This window comes from Varanus komodoensis, unplaced genomic scaffold (genome assembly GCF_004798865.1).
Source record: "Varanus komodoensis strain SLA01 unplaced genomic scaffold, ASM479886v1 scaffold59_1, whole genome shotgun sequence".
In the NCBI taxonomy this organism is placed as follows: Eukaryota; Metazoa; Chordata; class Lepidosauria; order Squamata; family Varanidae; genus Varanus; species Varanus komodoensis.
In genome coordinates this window covers 3,762,927-3,781,580 of record NW_025336221.1, presented here as the reverse complement: position 1 = coordinate 3,781,580, position 18,654 = coordinate 3,762,927, and the positions used below count along the sequence as shown (strand labels likewise).

At 45.6% G+C, this 18,654-nt stretch overlaps 1 protein-coding gene across 1 annotated transcript in view; it reads left to right on the top strand.

Annotated features, from left to right (window-relative positions):
- Positions 1-4,274: 4,274 nt before the first annotated feature.
- Positions 4,275-18,654, top strand: part of LMBR1L (limb development membrane protein 1 like) — a 37,952-nt gene continuing 23,572 nt past the window's right edge. Inside the window, exon 1 of the mRNA XM_044449540.1 lies at positions 4,275-4,649. Within this exon, the coding sequence (XP_044305475.1) occupies positions 4,578-4,649 (72 nt within the window). The 5' untranslated portion in view covers positions 4,275-4,577. The remainder of the gene's footprint in view (positions 4,650-18,654) is intronic.

Sequence of the window (18,654 nt, the reverse complement as noted above, 5' to 3'; positions counted from 1 at the left end):
GCAGGCCAGATGTGTGCCCAGCCAGCTGGCTCCTGACCCTAAGATGCTTTCCCATGGCAGAAGAACAGAAGGATATTGCCATGAGCAGCACTGGACCTGGGGGCCCTATTATTCCCAGACCACGTGCTGCCATGGGGTAGGTGGGTGCGCTTGCGGACTGGGCAGCCCCTGCATTTCAGCCCTGAGAGCCAGCTGTACCAGTGCCATTGCTTGACTAAGTGATACATTAAACTCAAGCCAGTGGTTACTACCAAACAGGAGAGATGCCAGCGATCAAGTAGACAGGAAAGCCATTGCCCTCTGGTCCGCATTTGCTTTCCAACTTGTGGAAGCCGGCTGTAATCACACGGGCTTGAGGAGTGTCATCTGCTCATAGAGATTGCAAGCCTGACTGCTTGGATTCAGAACAGAACAGCTTCTGGAGCTGAGCACTCCAACGAATTTGAACTGTAAGCTGTGTAAATGAACACTCTTTTGAAGGGATGTGACCTCTGCAACAAACGTAATTCCTTCTCTCAGCCCTCCCATAGGTTTCTAATTCTTGCAAAGCCTCTAGATGGCACTACATACATATGGTTGTTCCTGGGAGAGGGTGCTGAACAAGCCTGGAACTGGAAAATCTGTCAGCACCAAGTAATGTCATCAGAAGATAAGGAAAACCGGCTGCTGTTTATGAGAGGTGCCTCTGGGCAGCTACGCTCTGCTGTGCGACAAAACCAACACTCTGTCACTGGCAGGTGACAATCATAAAATAGAGCCCTATTTAATGGTTTTAATAATATGGTGAGCTGGTCACCTGCAGAGTCTAAGGAATGTTGCACCTTTTTCAGCTTGGGGGCTGAATTTAGTTTTGGAGAAGGTCATGCAACCAGGTTTCCGGTGATGCCCAGAGCCTAAGGCCAAAGTGACAAAAGAGGCAAGGCCAAAAATAAAAATATACTTTAGCTTAAATCCTTTACGGTGGTAACAAAGCCTTAAGAGAGAAAAGCAAACAAAACTGTACAAAGGCTGGGGAATTACCAAAAGATACGTAGGAGAAAGAGGGCCTGGAAAAACCCTGGAGGGCTGGATTTGGCCTTAGCTACTTCTGCTCTATATAGATGGCAGGAATGCATATAGCAGAGGTGAGGCTTGGGGGCCACATGTGGCTCTTTGGATTTATTTTGCGGCTTGCTGCTGGCCATTGTGGGCACCCACGGGCACCCACCTGCTGCTCGCTACCACCTGTGGGCACCTGCTTGCAGCTCTCAAACACCTGGCATTTACTGCATTGTGTCTCTTCTGTTCAGCAAGTCTGGTCACCCTGGCATATAGTGAACTAATCCACACATTGTGTCAGAAGGTGTGGTGGGAACGCTTGCCAGCTCTGCACAGGATGAAATTCACAGATAGGATCTTGCAATTTCACAATGGGTAGCAGAACGCTGTGGAATCCTCTAGACTTCTCCCAGTGTTGGCCTTGCAATTATCGCCAGTGTTCTCACCTACCTCAACTGACTACCCCTATGATTATGTCATAATAAGAATCGTATTCCATGTCAAAGGCTCTTCATAGGAAAAGGCTCCTCTTGCTTACTCTAAGTCTGCGCCTCTTGCTGCAAATGGTCATCAGAACCCACCACATTCTCAAGCTAGATATTACAAACATTGCTTCCACAGAGGCACTTGCAGAGCTGTGTTCATGCATGCTTGCAGTGCAGATAAGAAAAGAAGCTGCTCACTACTGGAGAGGATGGTGATGATCCTGCAAAGTCACCAGCTGCAAGGCGCATCATGGGATTCGAGCCGCAGTCCCTCTGTCTGGGCACTGGCAGCGGGGGCGCTGTTGCAGGCTGTGTCGCTAAGGCTGATGGGCTGGGGCACCGCGGCAAAGTGTTACGAGCAGTGAGGAAGGGTGCGTGCAGAGGGTATACTGAGCCCACTGGCTCTCCCCATGCATGTGGGTGCATGCAGGAGCAACTGGCCACACAGTCCCTGAATGGCGGCCATTGGCAGTGGTGCCAGAGAGGTTGTGGGTGTGACTTTCTAATGCAATTTTTCTTCTGAGTTTTCTTATCCTGAGTTCCCTCCACTCCTGACCTGAACATGCACCTTGGAGAGCCATTTTTGCTACCTCCCTGCAAGCCTCACTTGTGCTGCTAAATCAGTGATTTGCTGGCAATTTTTGGTGGAAAGCTGCAACAGAAAGCTAAGATGGACAGCTTTAGGCTGAAAGTGGTTGAAATCAGTCTGTTTTCACCTTCTAATTGGTGGCAAACCAGCAATCTCTTGGCCAGCAATGGCAAAGGCCACACTGGGGTCAAAGCTACGTCTTGCTCATCTGATGTATGCAATAGTCACTACACTGCCACAGTGTCAATGGAATTCTCTTCTGTACAACACCCGCACAGCATAATTTGTTTATAGCACTGGTCTGATAAAATTCCGTGGGGAGGGATGGAAAAGTTATTTCTCTGTATTCCCATAAGAAAATCACAATAACAAATGTAGCCAGTCAGATGAAGAAAATAATGGTTAGCAATAGATTGTCAATATCTGGGGTTATGAAATTGTAATTAGCTGATTGCCTAACCACAAGTAGGTTTTCCAAGGCAAATCCTCAATAAATATAAGTTGGTTAGTATTTTTCGAAACAGAGGTGGAAATTGGGAAAAATTAGGTATACTCCAGAATCTGAGAAAGGAACTTGCAAAAGCAATCTCACAAAGAACACATTAAAGCAAAAATCATTTATGCATTGTTTCGAAATACATGAAAATTCTAGCAAGCCATTTCTTTGCTGAAGCAAAAGTTATGTAAGACTTCTAATCATTATATATACACACGCGCGTGCACACAAGCCTGCAAGAGAGAGAGAGAGAGAACAAAAGACTTCAGAGCAAGATTGCATTGTCTCAAATAAGCGGAAATTAGTAGTCAGGAATTTAATGCTGTGTCATTGGCTCAGATAAATTGGGACCTTTTTCCATTGTGGCACCCACACTCAAATTATTTGCCAAGAGAAGCCGGCTAGTGCTTTTCTGCCCAGAGCTTTTTCACATAGTCAATATTGATCTTGCTTGTCACAAGAAGTAATCATGGGTGACTTTCCCCACATAATACTGGAGCAGGCCGTGTTTCCGGGAGGTTTGTTAAGCACCCAACAACCCACCTACACAGGGTTTACATATATCAACAAGCAGGAATGCACACCTGCCACAGCTTGAATTTTCAAAATGCAGAACTTCAAACATAGTGGAGAAATTTGCTCCTTTTGTTAGCTGAGACTGTTATTGGACTTTTTATTCCTGTTGTCTAACTGTTTTAATGTCCATATTACTCATGCTGCTTCCTTTTAATGCTGCATTTTGTAAATTTGTACATCCTGTCCTCTTAATATGAGGTTTTGTGCTGTGTTATTTGCACTGTTCTTGCTCATGGATTGGGTTTTACATGAAATTTATTGCTTTAATTTAACTGAAACTGTTTTAATATATGCCATCTTGTGTGCTTTTGAGCAGGGATGCAATAAAATTATACATCATAGCAAATAAACACAAGTATGAGGTGTTGCCCAGTTTGGATAGCTTGTTCACACTAAGAAATGCACGTGTTCCTTGGCTAGCACCTGTATCCATCCAAGACTGGCTTGGAGGATTTGTCACAGCTTTGGAGGACACCCAAGGCCATCCCCTTTAGGGATAGTGTTTGTGTGTAAACAAGCAAACATGTCTGGTATCCGTGATGGCTAATGGACCAATCTCTTGCCCAGGGTACACAATTTTAAGTGTCCTGGCCCTATGAGATCTTCGCTATTTCGTCTACAGACAGTATGTGTAATTCTAGTGCCAAAAAGAAAGAATTGCACCAGGGGAACGCCCACCTCAGTATCCATCATTCTACAGCTTGATGTTCGCTATAACAATCAAACCAGATCTATAGCAGATGATTACTACAGTTATGTCCCGATTTTTTTTTTTTTTTAAGGCAGCTGCAGGATCTGCGTTCCCAATTTAAACTCCTCCCTCCAAGCACCAAACTTGTACGGAGCAGTCAACTCCTTGCAGCTCGAGCAGAGCAGAAGCAAGAACATGGATCCATCCTGGAAAGAAAAACGCGCAAACCCTCATTATTCTGTCAACAAGGGCTGGCTGATAGCGAAATAATAAGCGTTGTACTCAGCCTACCAGTTTGAGCCTGAGTCTCCCGAGACAGCCAATGAAAAACGAGCCCTGGATTAAGTCCCGCTGCAGCCAATCGGCGCTTTCTTGACGGGGAGGTAAGTGAAGCTGGGAGCTCTTCCCTTTCCTTTTCCCGTCGCGGGCTACCGAAGTAGGTTAGCCGGTGGGCTGCCGTGTCCCTTTAAGGATGGAACGCGGAGTTCCCGTAGCGGCGGAGACATTGTGACGTGAGTCGAGTGTTGAAACGTTCTCAAAGTTGCGCCCACGGAAGAGGAGGAGGAAGAAGCAGCGAGAGCAGCAGCAGCGAGAGGGCTTCTTTTCACGGTGGCTCCTGCGGTGGGGTTTTGGGAGCCCCGTTCCCTCCTTCCCCCAGCTCCTCTGCCAGCCCTTTTAACCTTCAACCATGTGGACCAGAGAATGGACCCCGTGGAACACGATGTGTTGTCCGCGCGGGAGCAGCTCTTTCACGAGAGAGTCCGGGAGTGCATTGTGAGTACGCTGCGACGGGGATCTGGAGAGGAAAAAAATGAGAACGGGCGGCGGGGAGCTCCCTCGGAATCATTAAAGAAGCAGTTAACGGATTAACGAATGGGTTTTCTGGGTGGGTGGGTTGTCCTCAGAGAGGAGTCGTTGGGCAGCTTCCTCTAACCGTGTGCCCTCCAGGTGTGCTGGACAACAACTAGCATTCTCCTAGCCAACCATGTGAGGAAGTTGTGTTAAGGACGCGAAAGGATTAGGGAGAACCACCGGGATAGGACAGAGCAGCAAGTCATGCCTGCACCCATTGGCATTACAAACTAGGTGAGGAAATTGCATTAATCTCTCTTGCACAAGGATGTGCCCTAGTAACCTTAGCAGTAAGACAGAACTTGAGAAATAATTTTGAGATGTTGCTACTAGTAGGCGTAACCAAGTTATTTATATCAAGTGCATCTGGAGGTTGTGGATTCTGCTTATAGTTTGTTCATTTAATTAATTTTTATCCTGCCCAATAGCCAAAAGTGTTGTATGTCACCCTTTCTTCAAAGAGTTTTGAGTAGTATATTTGCTACTCAGTATTAGTAGTTAAAAGCCTGAGTAATTTTATTTTGACGTTACTCGTCAGAGTTAGGCCTTTGTTTTATCTTAGCAGTTACCATTCTATTATATTTGCAACCTGCTTTGAGAACTGTGGGTAAGCTTGATGTATTTTAAGTATTGCAGCCAACTGACTTGGTGAGGTCAAGTAACTCACAACTAGTGATTTGACTAAAAGTGGGGGTTTGAGCCTGAGTCATCTTGCCCAAACTCTGAATAGTATTCCTGTAGCATCATCAACATACATGGTGCTTTACAGGTAAACTTAAGCTAAAATGGACCAGCTTTTGCCTCGAGGCACTATGATTTAGTAGCTGCTTTTCAGCTTTGTTTTGCATTTAACAATAGTTGGGCATTTGGTGAGTTGTATGTGTCCAGACAGCTGATATAGGCATGCCCTGTGGTTATGAAGTTTTGTGTCCCAGCAGAGTCTGTGGTGTCCAAATACTTATTCCAGGCTAGGTCTGGTTGATAGTAGTTTGCTCTCATGTCTGGTGAGCAGGAAATATTTTAGCACAACTTGTCTATGTTAAAGTCAGAACTATCCCAGTTTGCTTTATTGCAATCTATATTGGTTGCAAATGAACTGGATATGGCTTTCTGTAGTGAGTAAACTGTTTGATCCTCATGACTTTTAAAAGATAACATTTCCAGGTTGGTACGCAAAGATTCACTTTGTACCTTTAAAATCATGGATGGCTGCTTGTGACCTTCCAGATGCTTTGGCCTGTAACTCCATTCAGCCCTAGCCAGTTTAGGCAATGGTAAGAGATGGTAGGAGTTGTAGGCCAAAACATCTGAAGGGTCACAGGCTGTTCTTTCCTGTTTAAAATAATTCAAAATAACATTGAGAAAGGAAGTAACTGTGACTTTTTCTTGTCTGCCCTTCCTTTGTCTTTTGCCTACACTGCTACTCTCTCTGCATGGCCTATCTAAAGTTTGCTTCCTCCAACAGATGAGGATGGATTGGTAGAAGGTCATATCTCATTTCATCTGCCAGTGCAAAAGTAAGGGAGAATCTTTTGGATGTGGTCTTGCAAAGATCTTGTTTTAAGGACAAGCTATGTTGCATGTGCATTTTTTAAGTGCATGCAGGTATATAATCAGTTCTGAACACGGAGACGCACCAGATTGTTTTGCTGTTAAGATGCACATTCGGAAGGTGGTGGCAAAGACTGGGCATGTAACAGTTATCTTTGTAACTGTTCTAAATCATACTGATCCTTGACATCAAGAGCTGCTTCATACTCAAAGCTCATGCATTTACTAGATTCCACTTCTGAAATAAATCCTTCCCCTGAGCCTTAATTTTAGAGTGACCTTGTTGTATTTCTGAAGCTAGACAGGTAGGAAGCTGACTGGAATGTTGAGAGAAACACGTATGCCACTCCAAGGTCCTTGGAGACAGGGAATAATGACAGTATATAAAATTACGTAGCATCCTATCAAGCACCCTAATCATTGCCCCATGCCATACTGATGGATTTTATGAACCACATAGTTGTTTCTTGACTTAGATGACAAGCCTGTTAAAATTTCACTCTGTGTGTGTGGGAGGGAGGGAGATTGTATTTGTCCTTGGTGGTTTTGCCAAAATCCACCTACATGGATCTTTTAATTTTTGGAAGTCAGGAGGGATTTGCCAAAGATACTGAATCCATTACAATATTGAAGCATTCAGTAGGCAAGTGTAACTGTATGGCATCTCTCATGTTTGATCGTAGTACAGGCACCTGAGCTACTTTCAGAGGTGGTAGCTGTACCTACTCTAGCAGAGGCTGTGCTGCTCTCACCAGCTGCTGTGGGACTTACCCTGGTCTGCCCTTCTAGTTCAGTGCAGAATCTGTTGTGTCCCAGGGAGTACTAAGCCACATTTTGACACCTGATTCCCAAGCAGCTCATTTTCAGAGTGCTGGGAAGGGTTACGAGATGGTGATATAACAAGCCACATCTTTATTTCCCCATCTGCCTCTGCCTGTGGCCATGTACCTATGCTGAGTATGTATGATATGAGAGGATTGGAAAGCTGAGAGATTCTTGGCATCTCTCGCTCTCTCTGGAGAAGGGCAGGCAGTTCAGCCTTCGCAGTGTGGCTTTGAGAGCCAAAGGTTAGTCCAGAGTCCCATCTGTGGACTTGAGCGTATTAGCAGGGATTTGGAGTTCCATCACAGTCAGTTATCCTCTTAGCCCGAGGAATGCTCACAGTTATGCAAGACAAGCGAATGGCTCTGCAGTGCCAAGCTGGCATTAGCAATGGGATTCAATGTGTATGTGTGTGTTCACCTGGGGAGGTGACTGTTATGCTATCAAGCCCATGGCAACAGGTAAGCACAAAGCATTCAGTCCTTCATAATGTGAAAGAAGTCTGCTCCATCTAGTCCAACCTCGCCAAGACTTTCTGGCTGATCGACAAGGGAAACCCACAGGGTGCAAGCCCTCTCTTCTGTCTATACTTCCCCCCCCAAACACGTAACTGCTGCTTGGTGGCGTTCTGAGCCTGGAGTGAACTGCAGTGAACTGACCAATCCTCCGTGAATTTATCTTAAAAAATACTTTTATCCAGTGGCCCTCGCTGCATTTTGTTGCATTGAATTACATTAGATATGCACTACATGAAGAAATATTTTCTCTTTAATCTGTTACCAGCTGTATTCTTTAGGACCCTGAGCTCTTGTGTTTTGGGGGAAGTGAAACCCTTTTCTCTACACTACACATTTCAATAAACCCCTATTATAACTTTCTCCAATCTGGTGCCCTCCAAATGTTTTGGACAACAACTTTTTGACTATCTAACAATTAGCCACACTGGTTGGAGTCAGTGGGAGTTGGCATCTAAAACATCTGCAGCTTCAGCTTGGGGAAGAGTACTGTTTCATACCTACTTCTGCCCCGCATGTCATTGTTTTTTTCTGTTATTTTCTGTACTGCCCTACAGCTGAACCTCTCTGGGCAGTTTACACAATCCATCAAAACAAATGATAAAAGTACAATAAAAACATCAGGAAAATCAGGAAAAAAGGTTTCAAACAACTAAAAATAGAGGATAAAAACAGACAGTACAAGAAATGACAAAAAGAACACAAATGTTTTAGTCTTTTCTTGTAAAGAAGTTATACCAGCCTACTGTTAATTTTCTGCACCTTTCCCAGCACTGTGGCATCCTTTTGAGGAGGGGCAGCGAAAAAGTACCTGGTATTCCAAGTATGATATTAGATGTATTTGAAAAATGGCACTGCCATAGCAGCAGTTTCATTACAGGGCCATTCCTGATGGCTCCCAATACAGAATGTGCCTCTTTCCCTGCTGTTATATGCTGTGTTGATGTGATTGAGCTGTCTGCCTTGCACCTGAGACTACTTTTATGGTTAGTCACTGCCAGTTTTGATCCCAGCAATGTGCATATGAAGGTGTGATGTTTGCCTCACCTTATACTTGCTTACCTTGTAACACATGTGCCGCTTTGTTGCCTGTTCACTCAGTTTAACACGATCCTTTATGGAGCCTTTGGCAATGTGCTTTCATTTTTTGCTATCCTGAATAATTTGGTGCCATCTGTAAACTGTCCACTCTAAGAATGCTTAGGTATATTCTCACCAGACCTGGTGATTTGTTAGACTTCTCTTTAAATAAGCTAAGTGAAGTGAGATTTTGTCTCCAGATAACCGTGCCTGAATTTATGTATTTATCCAATTACTTACCTGGTGAAGATGGATGCAAAAAATGAATTCTTCACTGTCTTCCAATCTGAATCTAGTGCATACACAGTTGAGGAGAAAGTATAAGGTTCAAGTTACGGTGCTTCAGAAGATTATTTATTTAATTTATATACCTCCTAATAGCCAGAAGGCTCTCTGGGTGGTTCACAAGTTATATAATAAATAATAGCTATCAGTAATAGCGAAACATGAGATCATGTGGGGGATGGCTAAATTATTGGCTGCAGCTATCTACATGTCCCATATGTCATTAACTCCTCTGCTTGCATTCCAGTAGGTGCAGAAAGGCATGACTAATTCATGCCCTTAGACCAGGGGGAGCCCACATAGCCCACTGACTGCATCTCACTGAAGGCACATGGGTCTGGTCAATGTTTGGAAGAGAATCACCTGGGAACCACATGTAGCCATCTTAAGTTCCGAATGGGAGAAAGGTGGAATAGAAATGCAATAAAATAACAAAAGATGTGTCCCCCACACTTGGCACATGGCCTCCAGGGTAGGGCACCCTCCACTGAGAAACAGGGCACACGGGGATCATGTGCCCGGCTTCTTTGCAGAGTTGTGCTCGCCACCAGCCACTGAACTGCTGTTTGGTGGGCTGGGGCAGCACAACTCTGCTAGGAAACAAGGCACAGGTGCTGTTTCTCAGCACAGTGTCTGGAAATTCAGCTCAACAATGTGATGCAGCTGCCAGAAAGGCAATGCAATTTTAGGCTGCATGAATAGGTGTGCCACTTCCAAATCATGTGAAGTGCTAGTTCCCCTCTACTCAGCACTGGTTAGGCCTCAGCTGGAGGACTGTGTCCATTTGTGGGCATCCCAGTTTAAGAAAGATGCAGACATGCTGGAAAGGGTTCGGGTGGTGGGGGCGGGGAGGCAGGCAAAAAGGATGATCCAAAGACTGGAAGCCAAGCCCTGTGAGGGAAAGATGGAAAGACCTGGGCATGTTTAGCCTGGAGAAGAGAAGACGGAGGGGAGATGAGATGGCATTCTTCAAGAACTTGAAAGGATGTCAAAGAGGAATGCCAGGGTCTCTTCTCAGTCATCCCAGAGTGCAGGACATGGAACAATGGACTCGAGTTACAGAAAGCCAGATTCCGGCTGAACACCAGGAAGGACTTTCTGACCGTTGGAGCAGTATGACAGCGGAACCAGTGACCCGAGGAGGTTGTGGCTTCTCCCAACATAGGGGCATTCAGGATGCCAGTAGGGAGGCGTCAGCTTGGAGTCCTGCACGGAGCAGGGGGTTGGAGCTTTTGGCCTTACTAGCTTCTTCCAGCTCTATTCTGTGATGCTGTGGTGAAGTCTGCTTGTGGCTGCAGCAGGGTTCCGCAGAGTCCAGTGTGGCTTCACAGCCAGTGTGATCCAGACAGATCTCGCATGGGGTCAGTTGCTGTGCTTGTATTGGTTCAGAAATTATTTCCGAGCAAAGGTGTAGGCATAAAATATTACATATTGCAATGCTTTTTGGGGGAATCAGTCGCATTCATAATAGCTTATTTTTTCTGAGGAGGGAATGATCTCAGGAAAATCCAAAGTAAGGATGAGCATAATTCTGGCAGGCCATTCAGTATTCTATCATCTCTGTTTCCTAGAATTCCTTCTTCCAAGCCTGGGCCTTCCATATATCAGTTATTTTACATCAAGAAACAAAATGACAGTGCCATATTGGCCCACCTGCCTCGTACTCCATTTTCTTTTAGGCTAAACAAACCAACCATTTGTTCCTGTCTCTTTAATACTTGCCTTCTCATCTTCTACCAAGTCACGCCACCCCTTCCCTACCGAGACTATTCATTGACCAAAAAGCACATGCATTGCAGTTCTGCAGTTGCCTGCAGATCTTCTGCCAAAAGACTAGTTCTTATAATGCAGCGATGAGAACATTGACACCCTGCATTTTCATTTTGACCTCTTGGAAGGAATCCCAGATGGCTTGCGAGGCTCTCCTCCTCTCCCGTTTAGCCTCAAGACAAAAGCCGTATGAGGTGGCTCGGACTGAGGATCAGACTGAGAAGTGACCTTCATGGCCAAGGGAAAAAGAACCAAGTCGCAGGCCAGTGCTCTAAGCAGTACACCCACACTGCCTCCAACTGTCCATGTCAGATGTGTGATCTTTGGCATTTGAGTCCATGGTGAAGGTTTCTGGCCATTGCAGTGTCCATCATCCTTATGCTACTCCTTCTGCATGAGCTGCATCCAGAGTAGATGGAGCTCAGCAGAAGTGAGAGATGCAGGGGCTCGGGCTGATGTTGTTCCTCCTCCTCCAGGTACTAACATTCCTGTGCTGAGAGAGGCTTGCTGGGGGGTCTCAGCTGTGGCTGTGTCAGTCCCAGTGGATGTGCTGGACTCCTGCCTGTGCTTGCAGTGGAAGGAATAATAGCTGAACACTCCCTGATGGTGTGTGAGGACATCTTTGTTGCATCCCCTTTCATATGTGGTGCAGGCCTGCGCTCCGCAACTTAGTAATTTGTGATGGGGTCTAGATGCCCGCATACAGCTCCATGGGTATAAGCAGCTTTTAATTCATTGATGTAGGATGCACGCCCACATCTAAACACATTTGCCCAGTGACTGAACCCCTAACCTATTCTTTATCATCCTTGGGGAGATGTATGTTTTGAAACCTCTATTTCTCCTTCCTTTAAGCATTTTCTTGAGAAACATCACAGCATAACCAACCGAACTCGCTGTTTCAAAGTTAAAATGCAAGCTTTTCCTCTTGTAGCCCTGATTTCCAGTAGGAATTTGCCTTCAGTGTCAGGCAGCAGCTTCTGCAGAAACAATCAAAATAACCTTTCCTTGGACAGAATCTGTGGTGCATCCTCCAATATTGATTGACTTTTAGATTTAGACAGGTGATTTCAAGAAACCTTTTTCACCGTCGAAGCCAGAAGCTTGACAGTTGGATGAAGGGTGATGAAGCCTTTTCTGTTGAATATAGCCCAACTCCACACTCCTGAATTCCCCTCTTTTGCCTTCTCCCTTGTGTGCATGCTCTCTGTTGCTCCACCAGCCTCTAATGAGGTTTTTCCTAGTGGGGCTGATCTAACAATGTCTTGCGTCTTTGATCACACATCATTGACTGTTCCCATGTATGTTAGTCATGTGAATTACAGAGACATTGGACGGATTAATGATACTGCAATCTTGTATCAGTGCCTTTAATCACTCAGTCACCCTGTCACCCTGTCCTATATTTAAGACCATGGAGACCTTTATCTTTCTTGTTAAGACCTGGCAGGCCACATGATCAAAAGCCATCCACTCCCCAGGCACTATTGCAGTGGCCCAAGTAACTAAGAGAGGCTTTGCTTGCTAGGATGCTTAGGAGCTGTGCGGTAGCAGATCTGCACGGCGGGAGCCTGGGGAAAGCTGCTCTAAACCATCTGTTGGTACTGCTGAATTTGGGTGTCATAGTCATGCATATCACGAGCTGGGTGTGTTTGATGGCTTGCATCCCCCGCGACTAGGCGTCTACTGTGAAATTCATCTAAGGTACAGCAGTAACATAATCATTTCTTTTCTGTTAGCCTGCTGAAACTGATGCTGATCGTCCATGATGGTTAGCCAGACTAGTATGCTCTGAGGTTACCCTTCCTTTAGCGGGCTTGTTGATGCTGCCTGGCGCATTCTTCAAACAAAATAGACTGTGGTTTGCATTCATCTGTGCAGACCCCTCGGCTCACAGATACTTTGCACACGGGCCTCTGGTGTCATCTGTCCTTCAAACTTGAGATGTCTGCAGCTGTCTGAGGCTTTGCGTTGAGCTGAGCGTTCCCGACATGGTCATGGTTGCAGCACAGAATGGGGCCTTTGATTCTGATGGGTTTCCGCTCAGTGGTGCCCCAGTCGCCACCACTTGCTGGTGCTCTTCAAGTCTGTTTGCCAGAATAGTTGGTCCCGCAGGCAGCTGAAGGGCAGCAGGAAAAGAAAAGGGTTATGTTCAACAACCCCTCTGATTTCACTTAGCAGAGGAGATGTAGGAACACATGTCTCCAGTCAATTGTAACATCCTCCCAGAGCCTCAAAAGCCGAAGTCTCATCCCCAGAGTGGCAGGAACAGCCTGTCTACCTTTTTTTCTAGCTCAGAATTCTTTGAAATACCTTTTGACAAGTTACTCATACTTCTCTATCCTTCAGTGCCCTGCTGCACTTACAGGAGAAGGCTAAATTATCCAAATGGTTTCTTGGCCCAAATCTTTGTGGTCCTTTTCATAGTTGTTTGGAAATCTTCAACAGGAGGGAGCTGAGCATCATGCACGAGTCCACACTGACATCATATCAATGCACACATTTTGTATTGATTGTGGAATTAGCCTCTCAAAACCATCCCAGCTCACAATTTGAAAAAAGCAATTCTCTTTCCCTTATGGTTATAGAAATAAGTTCTGAAAGGCTGCCAGTGATGTCCTGTAAGTCTTATAATGCATGTGGGTCATGAGTGTTGCTGGGCAGGAGAGTAGCCCTTTCCTTCTGCCCAGAGCTAGCAGAAGTAAAAGACGAATATGTAAAGTGCCCGTATTCCATTCTTCGTTAAAGCAATTGGTGTTCCCACTTCTGTAGTTTTAAGTACTGTCTGTCCAGTTCCAAATGTCCACAGGATCATCCCACCTCTGACACCTGGTGCTCTGCCCTCTGCAGGGGTGGGCAGCTAGTGGCCCTTCTGATGTTCTGGCCTCCAGCTGCTATTACTTATGCGGATCAGACCAAGGTTTTGCCTACTCCAGACCAGCATTCTGGTCAGACAGTGGCCAGGCAGCTGCGCGAGGGCAGGAGTGCAATGGGACCTTCCTGCCCATGTTCCCCTGCACTTGGTACACACAGGCACACTGGCTTCGAGACTTCCCCAAGCACAGGCAGTGGTGGAGTGTGGGGGAGTGGTTGGCCAGACAGTCTGGAAGACCGCAAGTTGCTCACCCTTGCTGCTTTTTAACTTATCACAGGAGATGTACAGCGGTGAACATCCTCTGAGTGTTAGCTCAGAGCCACAAAGCAGCCTAAGGCCACAATCCCTGTTTCATAAGGCCACAATCCTAAGGCCACAATCCCTGTTTCATAGGGCCTTTGCAGGGGATCTCGGCAGGCAGGCCAGGATTGGGGGCTCACATAGGGAGAAAGGATTTCATTTATAGCAGGACTCTCCTGTATCCATTCAGATTGGTTCTGAGCCCCCAGCGGATGCCTGAAACTGCAGATCATGGCAAACACTATACTACATACCAGGGTGACAGACTTGCTCAACCCAAGAGCCGCATACACTAAATGTCAGATGTTTGAGAGCTGCAAGCTGGTGCCCAGCTGCGAGCTGCAAAGTAAACTTAAACTGTACACATCTATCCTTCCCAATTTAATTCATCCTTACCTTTGCATTTTTTTCTTGCCCTATTAAATCAAGAATTTTCACTACAGGAGGCATTTAAAGACTTCCTTTAGCATTTTACAACTTCTCCTTTGGACTGAAGTGAACCATGGTTAATTGAGAATGCGGTAACCAAACCAGCAGATACGGGAGTCCTGCTGTATAGATATGTTGCAAAGGGCTTGAGGGATCACAATGCACCTCCTGCGTGGTGTGGAAGTGAACTCTGCCAGTGCAGCTGCTACTGAATGGGTTGCCAATGAGACGAGTTGCATTGTTTGCGGCTTTGGAATCTGCATGGACTAGTTACTCCTAGAGCAGACTTCCTGACTGGCTGTCTTCCAGGATTGTGAACTACCATTTCCAGCATTCCTGGCCATGCTGACTGAGGCTGATGGGGTTTAAAGTCAGAAGCTTCTAAAGAACGACAGATTGGGAAGGCTGACTTAGAGGGTTATTTATTTATCATATTTGAATGCTGCCCCATAGCTAAGGCACTGCACTCACAGTGCAATATAAATATCTTTAAAATACAGGTAAAAATAGCAATAAGCAAAACCCATAAAACACAAGATTAAAACACAATATAAATACAACCATATAAATAGGTGGTTACAAAGACAGGGGTGAGCATCTTGCACCTTCAGTGCTACCCTGGAATATTAGGTTTACTTCACTTGGGCAACATGAGCACAGTGAATAATTTGTGAAACTTGCATGTGGTGTGAAGAAGCAAGCTGCATCCAAATAATTTGCACTAGTGGATTTTTGTATGGAAGTGGCTCTGTAAGTTCTGCGCCTTGCTCGAATCCAAGTGGGAGAGGCAGTGGGTTGCTGGGACCCATGGTCCCTCCCCAGTTGGACACTGGCTGATGGGACATTCTTCCTCTTGGGCTGCCTCCACCCAGCCAAAGCAACCTGGTCTGGTAAAGATACTCTTTGCCTCAGCAGAGACAGCGTGGAGCTCTAAATGTGGACTTTCAGCTTTTGATTACTTCTTTGTGCTTGCATCAGGGCCTCTCCCGCTGCATACGGCTCCAGAGTTTGTCTCGGCTGTTATCGTCTCCTTAATTTGCACAAGTTCATGACTCTTGTGCAAAGGTCAACAACAGCCACCGGGTTCTCTGTATTTGTTGGATGGATAAGAGTTCTGCTCACTGGAGGATTCTGGCTGATTTGGACAAGGAAAGTGCAAGCAGTGCTGGTAGTCCTGCCTGTGTACGATTGACTTAAGTCATATTTTTCCAGGTATTCCATGCTGCTTTATCCCCTTTCAAGCATGAGGTAATTCCATTAGTTCTATCTTGTAGGACTGAATCCCCCACAATTGCTAATGGCCATGGGTCACCTCTGCTCTGCACTTACCTAGGCGTAAGCCTCATTTAACACAGTGGAACTTGCATAGGATTCAGTGATATAGGTTCTCTGGAAAACTTTCTGAAGAGGAGAGGAGAGGAGAGAACCTTGCTATGCAAATTAGGCTAATCAGGGTCATTTGCACCAGAATTTCCAGTTTGCATCACAAAATCACTAGAAAGGGATCTAATTTAGCAAATTTATTTTACACCAAATCAATAATTGTGATTACATTATATTTATATCCTGCTTTTTTATTTATTCCATTTTTATCCTCAGTCCTGTGAGTTGGATTAGGCTCAGAGTCCATGACTGTCCTGAAGCTATCTAGTAAGCTTGTACTTGACCTGAAATATCTGAGGGTGGGGGAACCAAAGCACACTTTATATAGATTTTTTTAGTGGAATATTTGTTTAAAAATAAGCCACTAGCATGCTCTGGCTTATTTATAAATTGTTTATATATAAGAAAAAGACAAAACTACTGAAAACTGTTGGCACACTAATTGAGGTTTCCCCAGCCCTGGTGCCTTCTGGAAATGTTGGCCACAACTGCCAGGAAACCCCCCCCCCCCCAAAGCCGCACAGTGAGCTGCGTGGCCCCACGGGGACTAGAGCCCATGTCTGGCAAGCCTTTGTTCAACATTCTAACCTCCACGCCACACTGGTTCTTAAACAAGCTGCTCTCACTCTTAGGCCTTCTCTCAGTAATGAAGAGATCATAGCACTGCCATGCTTTGGATTGTGGCTGTAAGGATTCCTGAAAGCATTATGTGCTCTGAGTACTTTGGGTAGGTGGATTGGAAGAGAAGGCTCAGTCAGTAATGCTCACTCCTCTCCTTTCTGTATCGATCCTTTGTCATCTTTCATCATCCAATGTCTCAAATCCTTCCAAGTTTCATAGTGAGCATCTTAAATGGTTTGTTTCTCCTCTTTTTAAGTTTGGAGGTAAATAACCGTCCAGACTCAAAGCACTGCTGCAGAAGGAGAACCCATTTTCTCTACCAAGCCCTGTGTGCTATTAAAATAGCTTTCCTCTGCTTCTAGCTTTGTAAGGTCTTGTGGATGAGGCCACTGAGAAGGTCAACTTGAGGGCTGATCCTGTTCCTTTGTTTGTGGCAGGGTGTTCCCATTCTTTCTGGTTTGAATAGCTAACTTCTGGGCAGCAACTTAACCTGCCCTGCTGCATAGCAATCTGCCACATCACGTCCCAGGCAGGAATGACCAGCCTTCAAAGCACAGGATGCCAGTTGGCTTGGACTGATTGCTTTTGTTTTACATTTCGGCTTGCTTCCCTTTTACATTCGCTGGAAGCAACGCTTGGGGTGGGGTGTAATTCTGTGTCATGAGCTCCTAGTCAAGAATGTAGGTGCTAATAGTAGTGCAGACCTGGACACAGATCTAAAGCACCACCTTCTAGCCTCTGAAACCACTTCTTTGTTATCTCTCCCCTAAGCCTGCATTAGGCAGATGCTTCCAAGCTTCTGCACCAATGAGGCCTAGAAACTTGCTTTTAACAAAAATTACCATGGAGAGACCTGAGGCACCGAATTACATGGCCCATCGCACTTGCATGCGGTATACTAACAAGCCTGATTATGTGAACAGTTGAGCTCTCTGAAGCTTTTCCCTCTCATGCTTATTACTCCGGTCCTCTTGAGGTCTGATGCAAGTCTAGAGAACTTTCTTTTATATTTTTGCTGATGAGGGCGAGGGATTTTAGCTGGCTCACTGCAGAATGTTGGGGAAGCCAAAACATTGGGAGGGGCAGGGCTGTTTCACTGGGCTGTCATCTTTGCCATCATCTCGCTTCGTCTGGAGAGAAGAACTAGGATTGTAATTGGAAGTGGCTGCCATGAGCACCGCATCGTATCCTGAAACTGCTACCCGATTAGAGCCAGTAGGGCTAGTGCCTTAAAGTGAAGCCTGGTCAGTCTGGAATTTGACAAAACATTTCTGAACAACAGCCTGCATTCTGGGTCTGCTGAGCCTGCACAATCCTCATGGGAAGGCCCTTGAGGGCCTTTCTCTCTTGCAGGTGTTTTCTGAATGTGCTTTTCTAAACATACTTCTTCAACTCCGGGTTTCACCTTGCCTGTTGATACCTTCCACTTGTGTGAAGATGGTGCATATCATTGCTACAGGAAGACCAGCAGTCAGAGAATTGAATTCTCCATTGCTATATGATGGGCCAAGCAGGCCAAGAGAGAGCTCTTTATCCCAGCTGATCAGTACCATGTGTGCCTCCCACACGTCACATCCTAAAGCTGTGCCCTGATTCTAAATGTGCCCCTCCCTGTCAGGTGGCCCTTGGCCGCTGCGTGTTACACAAAGAAGTTTTTAAAGCAGGTGAGGGAAGTGGCTGGCATTCCTGGTGCATTTCATCAGCATACCCAGAAGGCCCTCCCCCTGCTCAGCGGATGCACCATGTGGCTGATGAGTGCATGTTTCTTTACTTGTGGCTTGCTCCTGTCTTGGCAGCACAGTTCTGCATCAATGAGTTTTAATGTACATCCGGAGTTCGACAGGAGAATTAAATTCTGAAGGGTAAAGTAGATTATTTTGCAATGTTGGTAAGAGATGTCAGGTTGAGCTATTTCGATAATTCTCTTATTTGATACATGGACACTCTGATATGTGAAGTTGCGATCTTTGGATTAAGATTGTTGCATTATTTTTAATTGAGTCAAGCTTCCCTCAGCAATGCAATCGTAGTGGATAGTTGGGATACACATTTTCTAAGATTGCTGTAGTGGATGCTATGCCACCAGGGCTGAGCTGTCTTGCAAATGACTATGACCTCAATTGAAAGAATATTCTGGTAGGGTTTATGCAGCAACCTGTAATCTCTTCCCTAGTATTTTCTCTCCAATAATACATCAAAATGCATTTCTCTCCTCTTGCATCTCTGAAAACCTTGGTGCTGAGGGTGGCTTAGGAGAAGGGTTAGCTGAGATTAGAAGCGAGGAATGGAAGGCTTG